This window comes from Halictus rubicundus, chromosome 5 (genome assembly GCF_050948215.1).
Source record: "Halictus rubicundus isolate RS-2024b chromosome 5, iyHalRubi1_principal, whole genome shotgun sequence".
NCBI lineage: Eukaryota > Metazoa > Arthropoda > Insecta > Hymenoptera > Halictidae > Halictus > Halictus rubicundus.
In genome coordinates, this window is record NC_135153.1 from 15,188,739 (window position 1) to 15,201,162 (window position 12,424).

Consider the following 12,424-nt stretch of genomic DNA (forward strand, 5'->3'; position numbering starts at 1 on the left):
TAAATATATATCAGTGGAAAGACCAATAAAAAAGTACAACAAAGTTCTGTGATTATGAATACGCTGCAATGAGCAATACTTGAAACTTGTTTACTTTTATTTTTATGTATTTCTTTTTTTTTGTGGTTCCAAGAATTTTTTTTCTTTTTCTTTAACCTAGTATCAGACGAATCGTTACCTTCAGACGTTCATGATCACTTTAATCGGCGAGAAAGTTCGAGTGCAATTGCGCCTCGCCAAGCGCACTATCTCCTCTACTTTTTATTTCCTTAAACTATTTGTTCTTTTTTTCTTTTACGTATAAAGTACTTTTCTTTCAACACATCGAATAAACAGATAAGAAATTCCCTTAAATTTAAGTCGCCATAGAGAATATTTTTTTCCTAACCGCATCTATGGATTCATGGTGCCAGTTATACTCTGTTGTCTCTGTTGGCTTCTCGGGTAGAGGTCTCGTTTGACATCCCATTATTTCTACTTTGTGCTTTTGAGGAGAGATACTTAACAAATCTAAGGCTTTTTTCACCTCCTCTGGCCTCAGAGCATTAGAACAATCCTGATTTCACAATACAAATGTGTTAGGTATCGTAAAAATTATTTGCCCAATTGCATTCTTTACTTTTTTGTTTCATTTAAATTTACCTGTTTGTTAGCAATTACTAATATTGGTACATTATCCATTCTCACGTCATCTAACAATTGTTTTAGGGTGAAACCAGCCAATGTTAATTTCTCTGAATCTGATGCATCTACTACAAACAACAAAAGATCTGTGTCTTGTAGAAAAGCGGACCAATATTTTCTTGTAGCATCTGCACCTCCAACTGATAACAAAATGAAACCTTTCTTAATAACTATCTTATACTAAGCCTTCTGTATTAAAACAATTATACATACTGTCCCAAACATTATAACAAAACGATCCATGTTTAATTCTATATACAGAGGAACCCTGTGTGGTTTTTGGGGGTACAATGTAACAACTTTCGTCGCCGTTCGCAACACTAATTTGATCTATAATTGAAGTCTTTCCAGCTCCGTCTAAACCCAACACAACCACCCTTTTTTCGTGATTGTCATCAATCTATAAAGACAAAGCGACAATGACTATATAGCACCATGTTTACGTTGGACCCAGCGACATTAATTCCTTTGCTAACAATTAAGGAGCAGTTAAGTAAATATTTAAAGAAAATCGTAGAGGATGGAGTGAAAACCGTCCTCGTCTCAAATTGACCAGAAATTGTTTTCGATCATGAGTGAAGCTCTAACCTTGGACACCTCTTCGAAACCTTCGTCTATTGTCAGAAGCTCTTGCTTTTTCCAGTATCGGTACGCGATATATGTACCGATACAGGCGCTGCCAATCCAAAGTAGCTTCTGGCCGTTTCGAAATACATTTCGTACCATTGTTACTCATAAAAATCTCTGTTCAATGAAACACCGAATGTGGACCACTTTCTCGTATTCTAGTCTCTCGTGTTAGCACGTTATAGCACGCGTAAACACATCACCGTGCATCTCAGCATCGTTTGAACAACGTATATGCATATATATTTCTGATAAACACTGCGAGCCTCGTGAGATGTATTCAGGAAAATATAATCACGTGAATTACGACAAATTATAACAAATTTCACTATCAAAACGCCAACTTCACAGCCCTTTATCAACGTGGTACTACTGATAAGATATAAAGGCTGCGACTGGAACAATTTCTCTCGCGTATCCTTCGAATTTAGTGAATCTACAGGTCGTTCCAGTTGCAAAATTTTTGCTATAAGTTCCCCCACTTATTCGCGCTAAGAACTCGCTGTTATTCACAACCCTATTTACAAGGGCTGTTTCGAAAGGTTGCCCAACATCAGGCAACATTAACATTATACTTATTGACTATAACTAAAGCTATACTCTAAGTTGGCCCTTTTAGTTGTTAATTTTAGTAAAATATATATTCACCAAATGTGTATTTTGTCGGAGAATGACAACTCTTGCGTTTTCAGTGCTATTAATACTTTAAGCGCTGCTATGCATTGTTTTTGTATTCGCTACGAGCTCGTTTAAGTCCACCTCAAAACACAAGCTTATAATGAACCTATAGGTCTAATTTATTACTTACTTACCTTTACTTAATATTCATGTCACTTAAGATTACGAATGATCGTGATTCATGCTTGCCAATAAATCTGTATGCACTCGCTTAACTTGGTGCGTCCTGTACAGCTGTGGATCCACCGCATCCTGAACTCTTGTGTTTTTAAGTAAAACACGATACTAAATAGAAAATAATTGTGTCAAAAATTAATCACGTTCAATCTACGCGATTAAAAATTGTACACGATTTCAAAGAATCACATGTTTTTGACATTTTTGCGATCAGTGAATAATCTCCATGATCCCCGAGTGATGCAAAAATATTTTCTTCCACACTTTTACTTGAAATTAGTTGTTTCGGGCATTTTCAGACCCGGTATCATAAAATGCACTATCCGTTCGTATATTACGAAGAGAGGTTAGGTCCATTCTGAATAGGTTAGTTATGAGTTTCTCAAAATAACTGGAATACTTTTGCATAAATGAATATGAACAACGTTGCGTCTGTAGAGTGCTTGACCCTCGAATTCGGACGTTTTGAAACCGTCCATCGATGGCAACGAATGTTAGAATGCGACGAATTTGTTGGTGCCAGGTAACGTAGTTTGATAAGCCTCAGTTCTTTCTTATCAGCTTAACGTTCTCTTAATTTTTTATAGTGTCATTTGCGCAAAAAACAATTCTATTTATACAGTTTATTTGTATTTGTCAACCGAAAATGTAAATAAACGATAAAATTGATTACAACAGAGCTACGCATAATTGATCTGTTTCTCTCTCATTTCATCCTTTTTCTTCCTTATATCTGTTGCTTTCTCGCATTTGCTGCAAGTTTTCTCATTCATTCTATTACATACAGGCGTAGCAAACACACTGTTGTAGCGTACAAAGATGCAATCTATGTTTTTGGAGGTGACAATGGTGAGAAAATGTTGAATGATTTGTTGCGATTCGATGTCAAAGAAAAATCCTGGGGTCGAGCACCGGCTGCAGGAGCCCGTCCTGCACCACGCTATCATCATTCAGCAGTGGTTCATGATTCTTCTATGTTTGTATTCGGTGGTTACACCGGGGATATACATTCCAATTCGAATCTTACCAACAAGAATGACTTGTTCGAATACCAATTCCAAACTTGCCAATGGATAGAATGGGAATATATGAAGAAGTATGTTCTACTTATTATCTATACATCTGTACCTGAAGGTACTTCATGTTTCATAATAGGACATAAATCCTGAATCGCTTTATAGACCACCGCCACCGGTAGCCAGATCTGCTCATGGGGCAGCAGTATACGACAACAGGTTATGGATATTTGCTGGCTATGATGGCAATCGAAGATTGAATGACATGTGGACCATATCGTTATTGGTAGGTCAACAGGTGGCTTCCAGGCTAAAGCATCAGCTACTAATCTGAACTACTTTCAGCCTGGTGAGCCAAGAGTATGGGAAGAAGTAGTTCAATCGGGTGATCGTCCTCCTACATGTTGTAATTTCCCAGTAGCGGTAGCTCGCGAGTCGATGTTCGTCTTCAGTGGTCAGAGCGGAGCCAAGATCACTAACAGTCTCTTCCAGTTCCATTTCCGAGAGAGGCGGTAAGTTTGCTTCGACCTTGATCCTTGCGACAAATATTTACAAAGTAAATTGCATCATCAGGTGGACTCGGATCTCAACGGATTTTAAACACATTCTACGGGGTGTTCCACCGCCGCCAGCACGACGATATGGTCACACGATGGTCAGTTTCGACCGGCATCTCTATGTGTTCGGCGGTGCAGCCGATTCCACGTTACCAAACGATCTCCACTGCTACGATCTTGACACGCAGACTTGGAGCATCATTCTTCCGACCTCTGACAGTCAAATCCCATCCGGTCGTTTGTTCCATGCAGCAGCGGTAATAGGTGAGGCGATGTTCATATTCGGCGGAACAGTCGACAACAACGTCCGGTCCGGTGAAACATACAGGTTCCAATTTTCTTCCTACCCAAAGTGCACGTTGCATGATGATTTCGGAAGGTTGCTGAGGGGACGTCTCTTCTGCGACGTTGAGTTCATTGTGGGGGCTACAGAGACGAGAATACCGGCTCACATAGCCATGGTAGCGGCGAGGTCAAAGTTCCTCAGGGCTCGCATTAGGGAAGCTCGAGAGAAACGCGAGAAACTGGAAAAGGAGATCAAGGACTCGGATCTGTTAGAGGTAAACAGCCTTAGCGTATAGCTTGCTCTAGTTGTTGATGTTTCCGTTTCATGCGGTTCCATTGCAGGTGAGGCTGGAGGATGCAGTGCCCGAGGCCTTCGAGATGGTCCTGAATTACATCTACACGGATCGCATTGATCCGACGAGAAGAACCGACGATGAATCGAGCAGTTGCGTCGAAGATCCTCCGAGCAACCGAATTGTGCTCCTTATGATGGACGTATATCGTTTAGCCGACCAGTTCAAAATGGAACGCCTCGAACACTGGTGTGTCTACTACCTCATGTCGACCATAAGTCACGCGAATGTTCTAGAAGCGTTGCACAACGCTGGTCAGTTGCGTCTGATGTTTATCAAGGAGTTTTGCTTGAACTTTGTCATCAAAGAAAGCAACTACAGTCAGATCATAATGAGCAAAGAGTTCGAGACATTGGACCAGCCATTGATGGTGGAGATCATCAGGAGAAGGCAGACGAGCCAGAGAAGGAGCTTCTGCGAGATGTACGATGTTGGCGCAGGTAAGGCTCCTTGTTGTTTCTTATTTTTGTAAAAATGAATATCTGGTCGATTCTTCTATTTTGCGACCATAGGTACGACATTGGAACAGGACATGAAGGCATTTCTGAAAGGTGTCGGCTCTGAATTCTGTGATGTAACATTGATGCTGAATGGTACATCCATTCCTGCCCACAAAGCAATCCTTGCCGCAAGATGCAATTACTTTGAGGGTTTGTTCCGTTCCTTTATGCCAGTGAACAAGATGGTGAACGTGAGTAGCCTGCTGTTAACACGTTTTGACATTGGCAATGCAGTTCTAAGTGAGTCCAAATTCTTTAGCTGAATGCCAGTAATAACTTTTTTTGATCATCACTTTTTGTATTTACACACGTTTACTTAGCGGAATCTACAGTATTCAGCTATAGATTTAGAAATTATATGCGGTGTTCCTTTCAGCAATTTACCTAACAATCACCAGATGTGAATGTGTTAATCACATGTTCCATTCATGGTTGCATGTATTTTGTCACAACTATTTCTTTGGCAGATGGAAATAGGCAAAATGATCCCCTCTTCTGATTCTTTCAACTCTCTCATGAGGTACATCTACTACGCGGATGTCTCTATGCCACCAGAAGACTCTGTCTACTTATTCACAGCACAAATTTTCTACGGTTTCACAAACAACCGACTGCAGGCCTTCTGCAAGCAGAATCTTGAAATGAACATCAGCTTTTCGAACGTGATTCAGATCTTGGAGGCTGCCGATAGGATGCAAGCCATTGATGTTAAAAAATACGTGTTGGATCTGATAGTGCACCACTTCACAGAGGTACACTTCATCTTTATAACTGATGCACTCTACTTTGTTGATCAACAGATTAGGACACTGAAGACGCGCGGTCATATCTTTATTTTACAGGTAGCAAGGCTTCCAGAATTAAGACAATTGAGCAAAGAACTATTGTTGGACATTATCGAGGCATTAGCTGATGAACGTTGTGAGGTACGAACCTGTCTGGACATGGTGAACGAGTGCAATTAGAGTATCGCGTTTGAATTGAACTCTGGCGGTGCACAATGATTTGAAACGCGATCCTAGTAGAGCAAAATGGTTTCTGTTGTTACCTTTTCCTCTACGTGAATATATGTATTAAAAGTACGACGATAAGCATTATTTTGCTTAGTTAGGACCGCGATTTTTTAAAAATACTTTTACATTGTTGTAATGTACAGTGATACATATAAAGAACATTTTTATAATCATTCGTATATTTATGATGTCATTCGTAAGATACTTAATATGCGTATATTAAGATTAGAAATTCTACAATGGTCAGAATGGTCTATTTCAAATTCTTTCTACAATTTGTGAAATTATAAGGGTATTTTAACTTCCCCCGGAAATGAATAGTTTCTTAAAAATCAAGGGTCAATAGGCTTGCAGTAAATAAACTGTTAAACTACCTCATACTGTAGAAATCGACTATACGAATGATCCTTTCGACGAGGAAGCGATGTGGGAGGGGGATGAACATAGAAAAAGACCAGACGATTAATAAATTATGTACTATATTTTGAACTTGACGCACAATCGATATTTCTTTTACGATAGATAACACTTTTAAGCTTAATGCAAGCTGCGCAAATTCAATGGGTGGGGGGGGGTGTATAGGGGCAGAGGGGTTTGAAAGAAACCTTACATGGGGAGCTCGTATAAAATCATTGCTCTTGTTTTCACGTCTACGTATTGTTGTCTCTAGTTGGGTGGTGCTCGATCGACGGCCCCAACTCTTTCGGTTCAGTCTCTTCAACGAAAATATTGCGAAATCGAATTTGTACTTAAAAGTAAACGCGTCCTCTCTCGATGCTTCTCGTGCTCCTCCCGCAACACGCTTTTTAATCGTACGTTTTAATCGAAGCTTGTACGAGGGATTTAGCGCGCAAACTGTTTTGTTTCCTCTACGAGAAAAGTGTGGATTTCTCTACTTTGTGTGTGTGTGTGTCCTCTCTTCTAACACGATCGCGCGATGCTTTGTTTTCGTTTGTTTTAATCATTAAATCACGAACTTTGTGTATTCTGTCTGTCGTGTATGTGTGTGTATGTATGTATGCGTGTGTGTGCGTCGCGTGTCTGTGTGTTGTTTGTTTTTTAAGATTAAAATTTTCCGCTAGAGGCGACTTAAATTTCCAACTATTATAGTCATCTAAACTTAAATCACGATACATAGGTCAAAATTACGCTAGGTAGGCCTTTCTTCTCGTTCTTCTTCGTCGCTTAGAACCCTAAATGAACTAGGATAATATTGGAAACGCGCGCGGTCCGAGCCGTTTCGCGTTTTTCGTTTCTTTTTTTGTATTAATTACAAAATGAGATCTAGAAGTTACACGGCTAATCAAGTAAGTTACATTATGATACGGTCGTGTGGTACAAACTTCACGTTGATTTCGAATGGCCCCAATCTGAAACAGAATCGTTCTCAGTTGAAGACGGACGGACATGCGCTGTTTAGCTTAGCTTTGCGGCTCGGCTCTCACTCACCGATTGTAAAATTGCTCGATTCGTATCGTAGGCACAGGGAGTACGAGACGTTCGCTTACTTCAATTCCAATTCCCCCTTTTCGTGTTCTGACCCTGCATGGAAGTGTGTGCAGCACTTGCATACAGGCAACAGAATGCAACATCTCGTTTTGAAACACGACGTATCACGTACACCCTTTATCAAATGCTGATGGTCCGCAGCAATTTACCTTTTCGGTAGGTTACTCTTGTACGCCAGCTCTTGTCATTTCTAAAAAAAAGACCGTCACCTACCGATAGATACACACTCCACTCTCAATTCCGACATCCAACATCTATACACTTCATGCACGGAACATGCGGACTATCGACTCAAAACACCCGGACTAGGATCAATCAAATCAAATGACCCCGTTGGACACGTACAAGGTGTCCGGTTTAATCGTATACCTTGCGATGACCTACAGAGCTCTTCAAGGACAATACGCCCTAATGACCTATACAAGACTCTTCGAGGTCATTGCAAGGTCTAATAATTAGACTGCGGATTTTATGCGTTTTTTGCAAAGATTTACAGAATTTGATAATATCGAGACATTACTTGCATTTTGTTAGTTGCATTGCTAAATTCCGGATTCGACCCTGTGGATCGCAGTTGGTAGAAACAATTTTGATTTTGCCTATTAAGAAAGAAAGTATATTTCTATTTTACTCGGGTTTGCTGCAATTGAGTTGAACAATTTTTATTTTGCATAAGGATCCGCAGTCTAAGTATCACCCGGACGTGTCCCGCTTTTGTGAAGCGTTCTTTTGAGCTTTTAAATAGGACGTGTTTGACCTTGAGGCCTGTGACGCGGGAAATCATTGCTAGGGGCTAGTTTAGTCGCTACCGCGTTTTTTTAGAGGATCATAGACTTCAGCGTTCGGGTTTTTAACCTTTTCCTCCGCGATGCTGCTCGTCGATGGCATCCTATGGGAAGGCTCCAGCCTTCTGCGCCTCTCCTCGATGGCTTCGGTGTCCAGGTTCATGGTGGGCTGGATCGTCTGTGTCACAGACGTGCTTATGTGTCTCGTTTTAACGAGAGGCGGGTTTCGCGACTGCGGGATCGCGAACGCTCTTCTGAGAGCCCCTCTCGGGGGCGACGGCGGCGGATACGAGATACCTGATGGTACATTTCACGTGAGCACACACCCCGATCATCACATCCACCCGATATCAATATGAAGCCGTGCATCGTCTATCATCGCGACTATCGTCTAAAGTGTCTCGGAAGGATTTCAATCGAGGTACACACGGGGACAGGGGGATCAATGAGACAAATATATGTTCATCGATGGATTGAGTGCACCGATCGAGTACCCAGGCGATTGGATCGTTATTGCGATACACCGGGTTCGGGACGGTGTGCTCAATCCATCAGATCGATCTAATCAAAAGCATGCAACAGTGCCGTTTTCTCATCGCCGGTGTTTATTGCCAGATGAAACTTCTAGATAGTGTAACAGCGGAGGAAGATAAATTCCCGCGTGGATAATTGCTACCTCGGTGCCCGGGCGAGAGCAAAGTGTCCTTGCTCTTCGTGATCTGGGGAACGATCAGAAGCGAGCTCGGCGGTGTCGGGGACACTGTCGAGGTCTGCGGCGAGGTGGCCAGCGTCAGATTAGGCAGCGATTGGCCCAGGTTCGAGTACGCGGGCACCTGGACGCTGAGCGTGTTCGGCGTCGGTGACTTGCTCAGCAGATACCGTCTGTTATCAAATTTGTTAGGACTAGAATCACGGTGAAAAATCTCGATCAGATCCAGGTGGTCCAGGTTTGTCTTCTCTACTAATCAGCTTCCAACCTATTTACCTGATCTGCAACGGTCGGTGATTGTGCCCGGAACTTTCACCTCCCTCTTCCGAGGACACGCTAGAGGCACGGGGTACCTCGCTGGTTTCCACGCTGACGTTCCGGCTCGGGTTGTAACTGGCCACGAAACTACTGCTGCCTGGGGAGACACCCTCCATCTCTATGCTTCCACTGGAATTCGTTCCACAGGGTTAGCCAGAGCTTCTCGAAGAGCTGGTATTATTGCGAGCTGAAAAGGTGTCCCTTGCTCGGCACCAGTGTGGCCAGACAGGAGAAACTTGAGGGGAATATAGTTACCCTCTCTCTCTGTCATTACCGGATTAGTCACGTGATATTGTGACCCATGCACGACGCAGAGGAAACGCGTCACGTGACTGGTCCGTGGCGGAAGTGGGGGTTGTTGGAGGATACTCGCCGCAAGTAGGTGGAGTAGGGTAGAGTGGGATTAAAGTCTTGATCCGGCCACACTGGCAGCTTGTCCCCACCATTGATGCTCTCGTAGTCTCAATGCTTAGGTTTCGACTTTACACGTTACATAGTATTTGTGACCGCTGTAGCCAATATTTGGCTAGAACCTTCAGCATTCCTTCCAATACAATGTCATGTGTATTCCCCGCTAAATGTCCCCCCTCTACTCACGCATTTTCCTCGCGCAGAGAGTCGCTAGAGGGGAATCCGATGGTAGAGAGGGAAGACTTTTTCTGGCAACTCTATTGAGTTCCAAGTGAAATCATTTCAGCTCACAATAAAAGGAATTTGTTCACCACATCGAACCTGTGACTGTGCGCAAGGCTGCTGACGCGCGACGTCCTGCTGCTGCCCCTAGGTGTCTTCAAGACAGGCTCGCACTCCTCCCCATCAAAGTCTACATCACCTAGGAACGTGCTAGGCTGTCTACTAACTGTTCCCAAGGTCAGGTTCAGCGTGTTACCCAGCGGCGGCACCTTCATCAAGGCGAACTGTTGCTGAGCCTTCCTTATGGAGTCCATCCAGGACTGAAGCAAAATAACAGTCATGAAGTCCTGCAGAGGTGTTTCGGTAAGTGATTAGGGGATCGTATACCTTGGCTAACTTTGATTCCCCGGCGCTGAGGACCAGAGCAGCGGAAGCCGCACCGTACTCGTTCAAATATATCAAACCCAAGGTGGATGGCTCCTTCAGCTCGTTGATCCGGATACGATCGATCACGTACGGCTGCCTTATGATCTTCAAACCGCCACCGACCGTTCCAGCAGATCCGCTGGATGAGGTCTTCTTGGTCGACGGTTTGCAGATCAACAGCATGTCGGTCAGCAGCAGCACATGCACTTCCATCTGTCGAATTGAAAGGAGGATTCAGTGGTTTGCGGATGTATAGTTGGTCGGGAAGCTTTGAGGGCTTTTGAGGAGCACCTTGCTGCTCGCCGCGTCTCTTAGCTTCAAGTCACCCTCGCGGAGAAGCACCCTCAGTGTGTCTTTAGGGCAGCCGGGTATCGGCACTGTCGTGATGTCGAACGTGCTGTGGATCTTGATCAGCTTGTCGAGTTCTTCGTCGCGGGACTCCACAACGTCGTAGCACTCTATCCTAGACGCGGCGCTGGCCAACCGAGCTGTCTCCTCGCTCCTCTTCAGGGCGGCGTTCACAGACGCCACGAAGTCGTCCACGGACTTGATCTGAAAGAGTTTTGTCAGATATCTTTAGTCTGTCTTCTAGTTCATTGCTAAGTAGTTTACAGTTAGGGAAGGGGGAAGCTAGAGCAGCTATGGGCCTCAGCAGAGTACACAATTAGACGCAGTGAGCGTCCCTAGTGGCAACCATTGAAATGATAGGGGTGACAATTCTTTCATCAATTTTGTATCACAAGGTTTTTAGTAAACTAAAATTTGTTAGGAAACTAATTCTTTATTTCCTTTCTGAATCATACGAATAAGTCAAAAATAGTGCAATATGTTTGAATTCTTGGAATATTTTCACTGTTTTGAATTTCGTCTACTCACTTTTGTCATAAATGCATAAAATTGATGTTTAATCGTTTTACACAACTCTAAATACAGTCCACCATAAAAATATTTAAAGTCAGGTAAAGAAGCAAACATCGTTCATTATTTCGTCAATGTCTCCTCGTTTTCCAAAAAATGCAGGAATATTCCTTCAGCATCAAAGTTCAAAGTTTAGATCAACCCTCCAGGTGTAGCATCATCGGACTCGAGAAAAAATCCCTAAACCCGTCACGGTTCCCCACCAATGGCTCACCATGTGTATCAGTTCCGCCCGTTGCTCCTCGTTCTCCGTGTTCTTGTGAACGGCCTTGAGAAGTAGCGAGTACTTGGTCAGCCTCTGCATAGGTTTCACTAGTATGTCGAGTAGTTTCAGCCTGTTGCAGTCCTTCTGTGTCTCGCACCACTTGTGTTCGAATGCGTACAGGTTAAAGGGTATCCTGGATCTATATTTTGGCGAGCCGAGGCTGGGAGCGGAACGCGCAGACGCCAAAAGTCACTCCACTGATCGGGGAAGCCCGTGGACCGTTCCGATCATGCTAAATTAACCGCGCCACCTCAAAATGGATCGCTTCGAACAAAATCTGCCGTTTCTCAACTTCTTCCCTTTACTAATTTGCAAATTTTAGGCACCCTTTATGACAAGTAGAAAATGTAAGACACCGAAAGCTATTTTCTGAATCTGAAAATTCAATTGACTTGCACGTGAAAATGTATTAATGAATTGAATAGATCCCCGCAAAAGACTTTTTTCTGGAATGAAAATCCGTTCATTGAAAGTTCAATCGACTTCGATACAAAAATCGGATCAATTTATTAAACAGATTCTCACAGAAGCGCTTTTATCACTGCAAAAGTCGAAGGTCTGAAGGACAATTGATCTTTTTCATCATCTGACTGTGGACTTCCGTTGGTTTCAGACTCGGCCAGCCAAAGTGAGTATCTCGAGGCACTTACCACCAGGTAGACCGTGAACAGTTGATTATCGTTGAGCCGGTCCCTGCAGTACTGTTGGCACCTGCTCTGCTCGGCACAGTACCTGGTGTAGGGTGCGAAGGTCTGCTGGAAGGTCTCGAAACCTTGCAGAAGGTGTCCAGGATCTAATGGCTGCCCGGTGGACCTCGACGCGTTCGTCATCATCATGACGTACTCGGTGCAGAAGTACCTGTTCGCGGCGTAAATCTCGGGGATGTTGCTGAACAGCTTGGTCCTGTCGACCTCGGTCAGGATATTCGAGGTCTGCAGGCTGCAGAGGCACGCCATGAATAGCTGCAACCA

General features: G+C 43.4%; 3 protein-coding genes across 10 annotated transcripts in view; 1 reads left to right on the plus strand and 2 right to left on the minus strand.

The window, feature by feature from the left end:
- Positions 1-353: 353 nt before the first annotated feature.
- On the minus strand, positions 354-2,071 carry LOC143354453 (uncharacterized). The gene is made up of 4 exons (XM_076788551.1): positions 1,273-2,071; positions 898-1,084; positions 643-824; positions 354-556 (listed from the first exon to the last, which is right to left on the minus strand). The coding sequence occupies exons 1-4, from the start codon at positions 1,408-1,410 to the stop codon at positions 356-358; spliced, it is 708 nt and encodes a 235-aa protein (XP_076644666.1). The 5' UTR covers positions 1,411-2,071; the 3' UTR covers positions 354-355.
- Positions 2,072-2,128: 57 nt separating this feature from the next.
- Lztr1 (Leucine zipper like transcription regulator 1) lies at positions 2,129-12,143 on the plus strand. 2 transcript variants are annotated; one of them, XM_076788543.1, is made up of 10 exons: positions 2,129-2,689; positions 2,954-3,262; positions 3,348-3,468; positions 3,528-3,694; positions 3,756-4,299; positions 4,367-4,817; positions 4,890-5,068; positions 5,345-5,629; positions 5,720-5,803; positions 12,067-12,143. In XM_076788543.1, exons 1-10 carry the CDS (start codon positions 2,577-2,579, stop codon positions 12,118-12,120), a joined length of 2,307 nt encoding a protein of 768 aa, XP_076644658.1. In that variant the 5' UTR covers positions 2,129-2,576; the 3' UTR covers positions 12,121-12,143. The 2 variants fall into 2 exon arrangements, with proteins under 2 accessions (XP_076644658.1, XP_076644659.1); XM_076788544.1 differs by having other exon boundaries at positions 3,058-3,262.
- LOC143354445 (pleckstrin homology domain-containing family G member 5) overlaps positions 6,353-12,424 on the minus strand; it is a 130,559-nt gene continuing 124,487 nt past the window's right edge. For all 7 annotated transcript variants that reach the window (XM_076788534.1, XM_076788532.1, XM_076788529.1 and 4 more), the window contains 10 exons: positions 12,104-12,415; positions 11,403-11,552; positions 10,562-10,822; positions 10,232-10,483; positions 9,944-10,164; positions 9,170-9,340; positions 8,861-9,087; positions 8,255-8,481; positions 7,340-7,589; positions 6,353-7,260 (listed from right to left, as the gene is read on the minus strand). In XM_076788534.1, coding sequence (XP_076644649.1) covers positions 7,584-7,589; positions 8,255-8,481; positions 8,861-9,087; positions 9,170-9,340; positions 9,944-10,164; positions 10,232-10,483; positions 10,562-10,822; positions 11,403-11,552; positions 12,104-12,415 — 1,827 coding nt within the window. In that variant the 3' untranslated portion in view covers positions 6,353-7,260; positions 7,340-7,583. The remainder of the gene's footprint in view (positions 7,261-7,339; positions 7,590-8,254; positions 8,482-8,860; positions 9,088-9,169; positions 9,341-9,943; positions 10,165-10,231; positions 10,484-10,561; positions 10,823-11,402; positions 11,553-12,103; positions 12,416-12,424) is intronic.

Bases quoted from the DNA above. Each gene is read 5' to 3' on its own strand.
- LOC143354453 (XM_076788551.1), bottom strand. From the start codon at position 1,410: ATGGTACGAAATGTATTTCGAAACGGCCAGAAGCTACTTTGGATTGGC. The intron at 1,085-1,272 runs GTTAGAGCTTCA...TTGTCTTTATAG, and splicing joins GTTTCGAAGAGGTGTCCAAG to ATTGATGACAATCACGAAAA. The intron at 825-897 runs GTATGTATAATT...TTTTGTTATCAG, and splicing joins TTGTTATAATGTTTGGGACA to TTGGAGGTGCAGATGCTACA.
- Lztr1 (XM_076788543.1), top strand. From the start codon at position 2,577: ATGAATATGAACAACGTTGCGTCTGTAGAGTGCTTGACCCTCGAATTC. The intron at 2,690-2,953 runs GTAACGTAGTTT...TATTACATACAG, and splicing joins GACGAATTTGTTGGTGCCAG to GCGTAGCAAACACACTGTTG. The intron at 4,818-4,889 runs GTAAGGCTCCTT...TTGCGACCATAG, and splicing joins GATGTACGATGTTGGCGCAG to GTACGACATTGGAACAGGAC.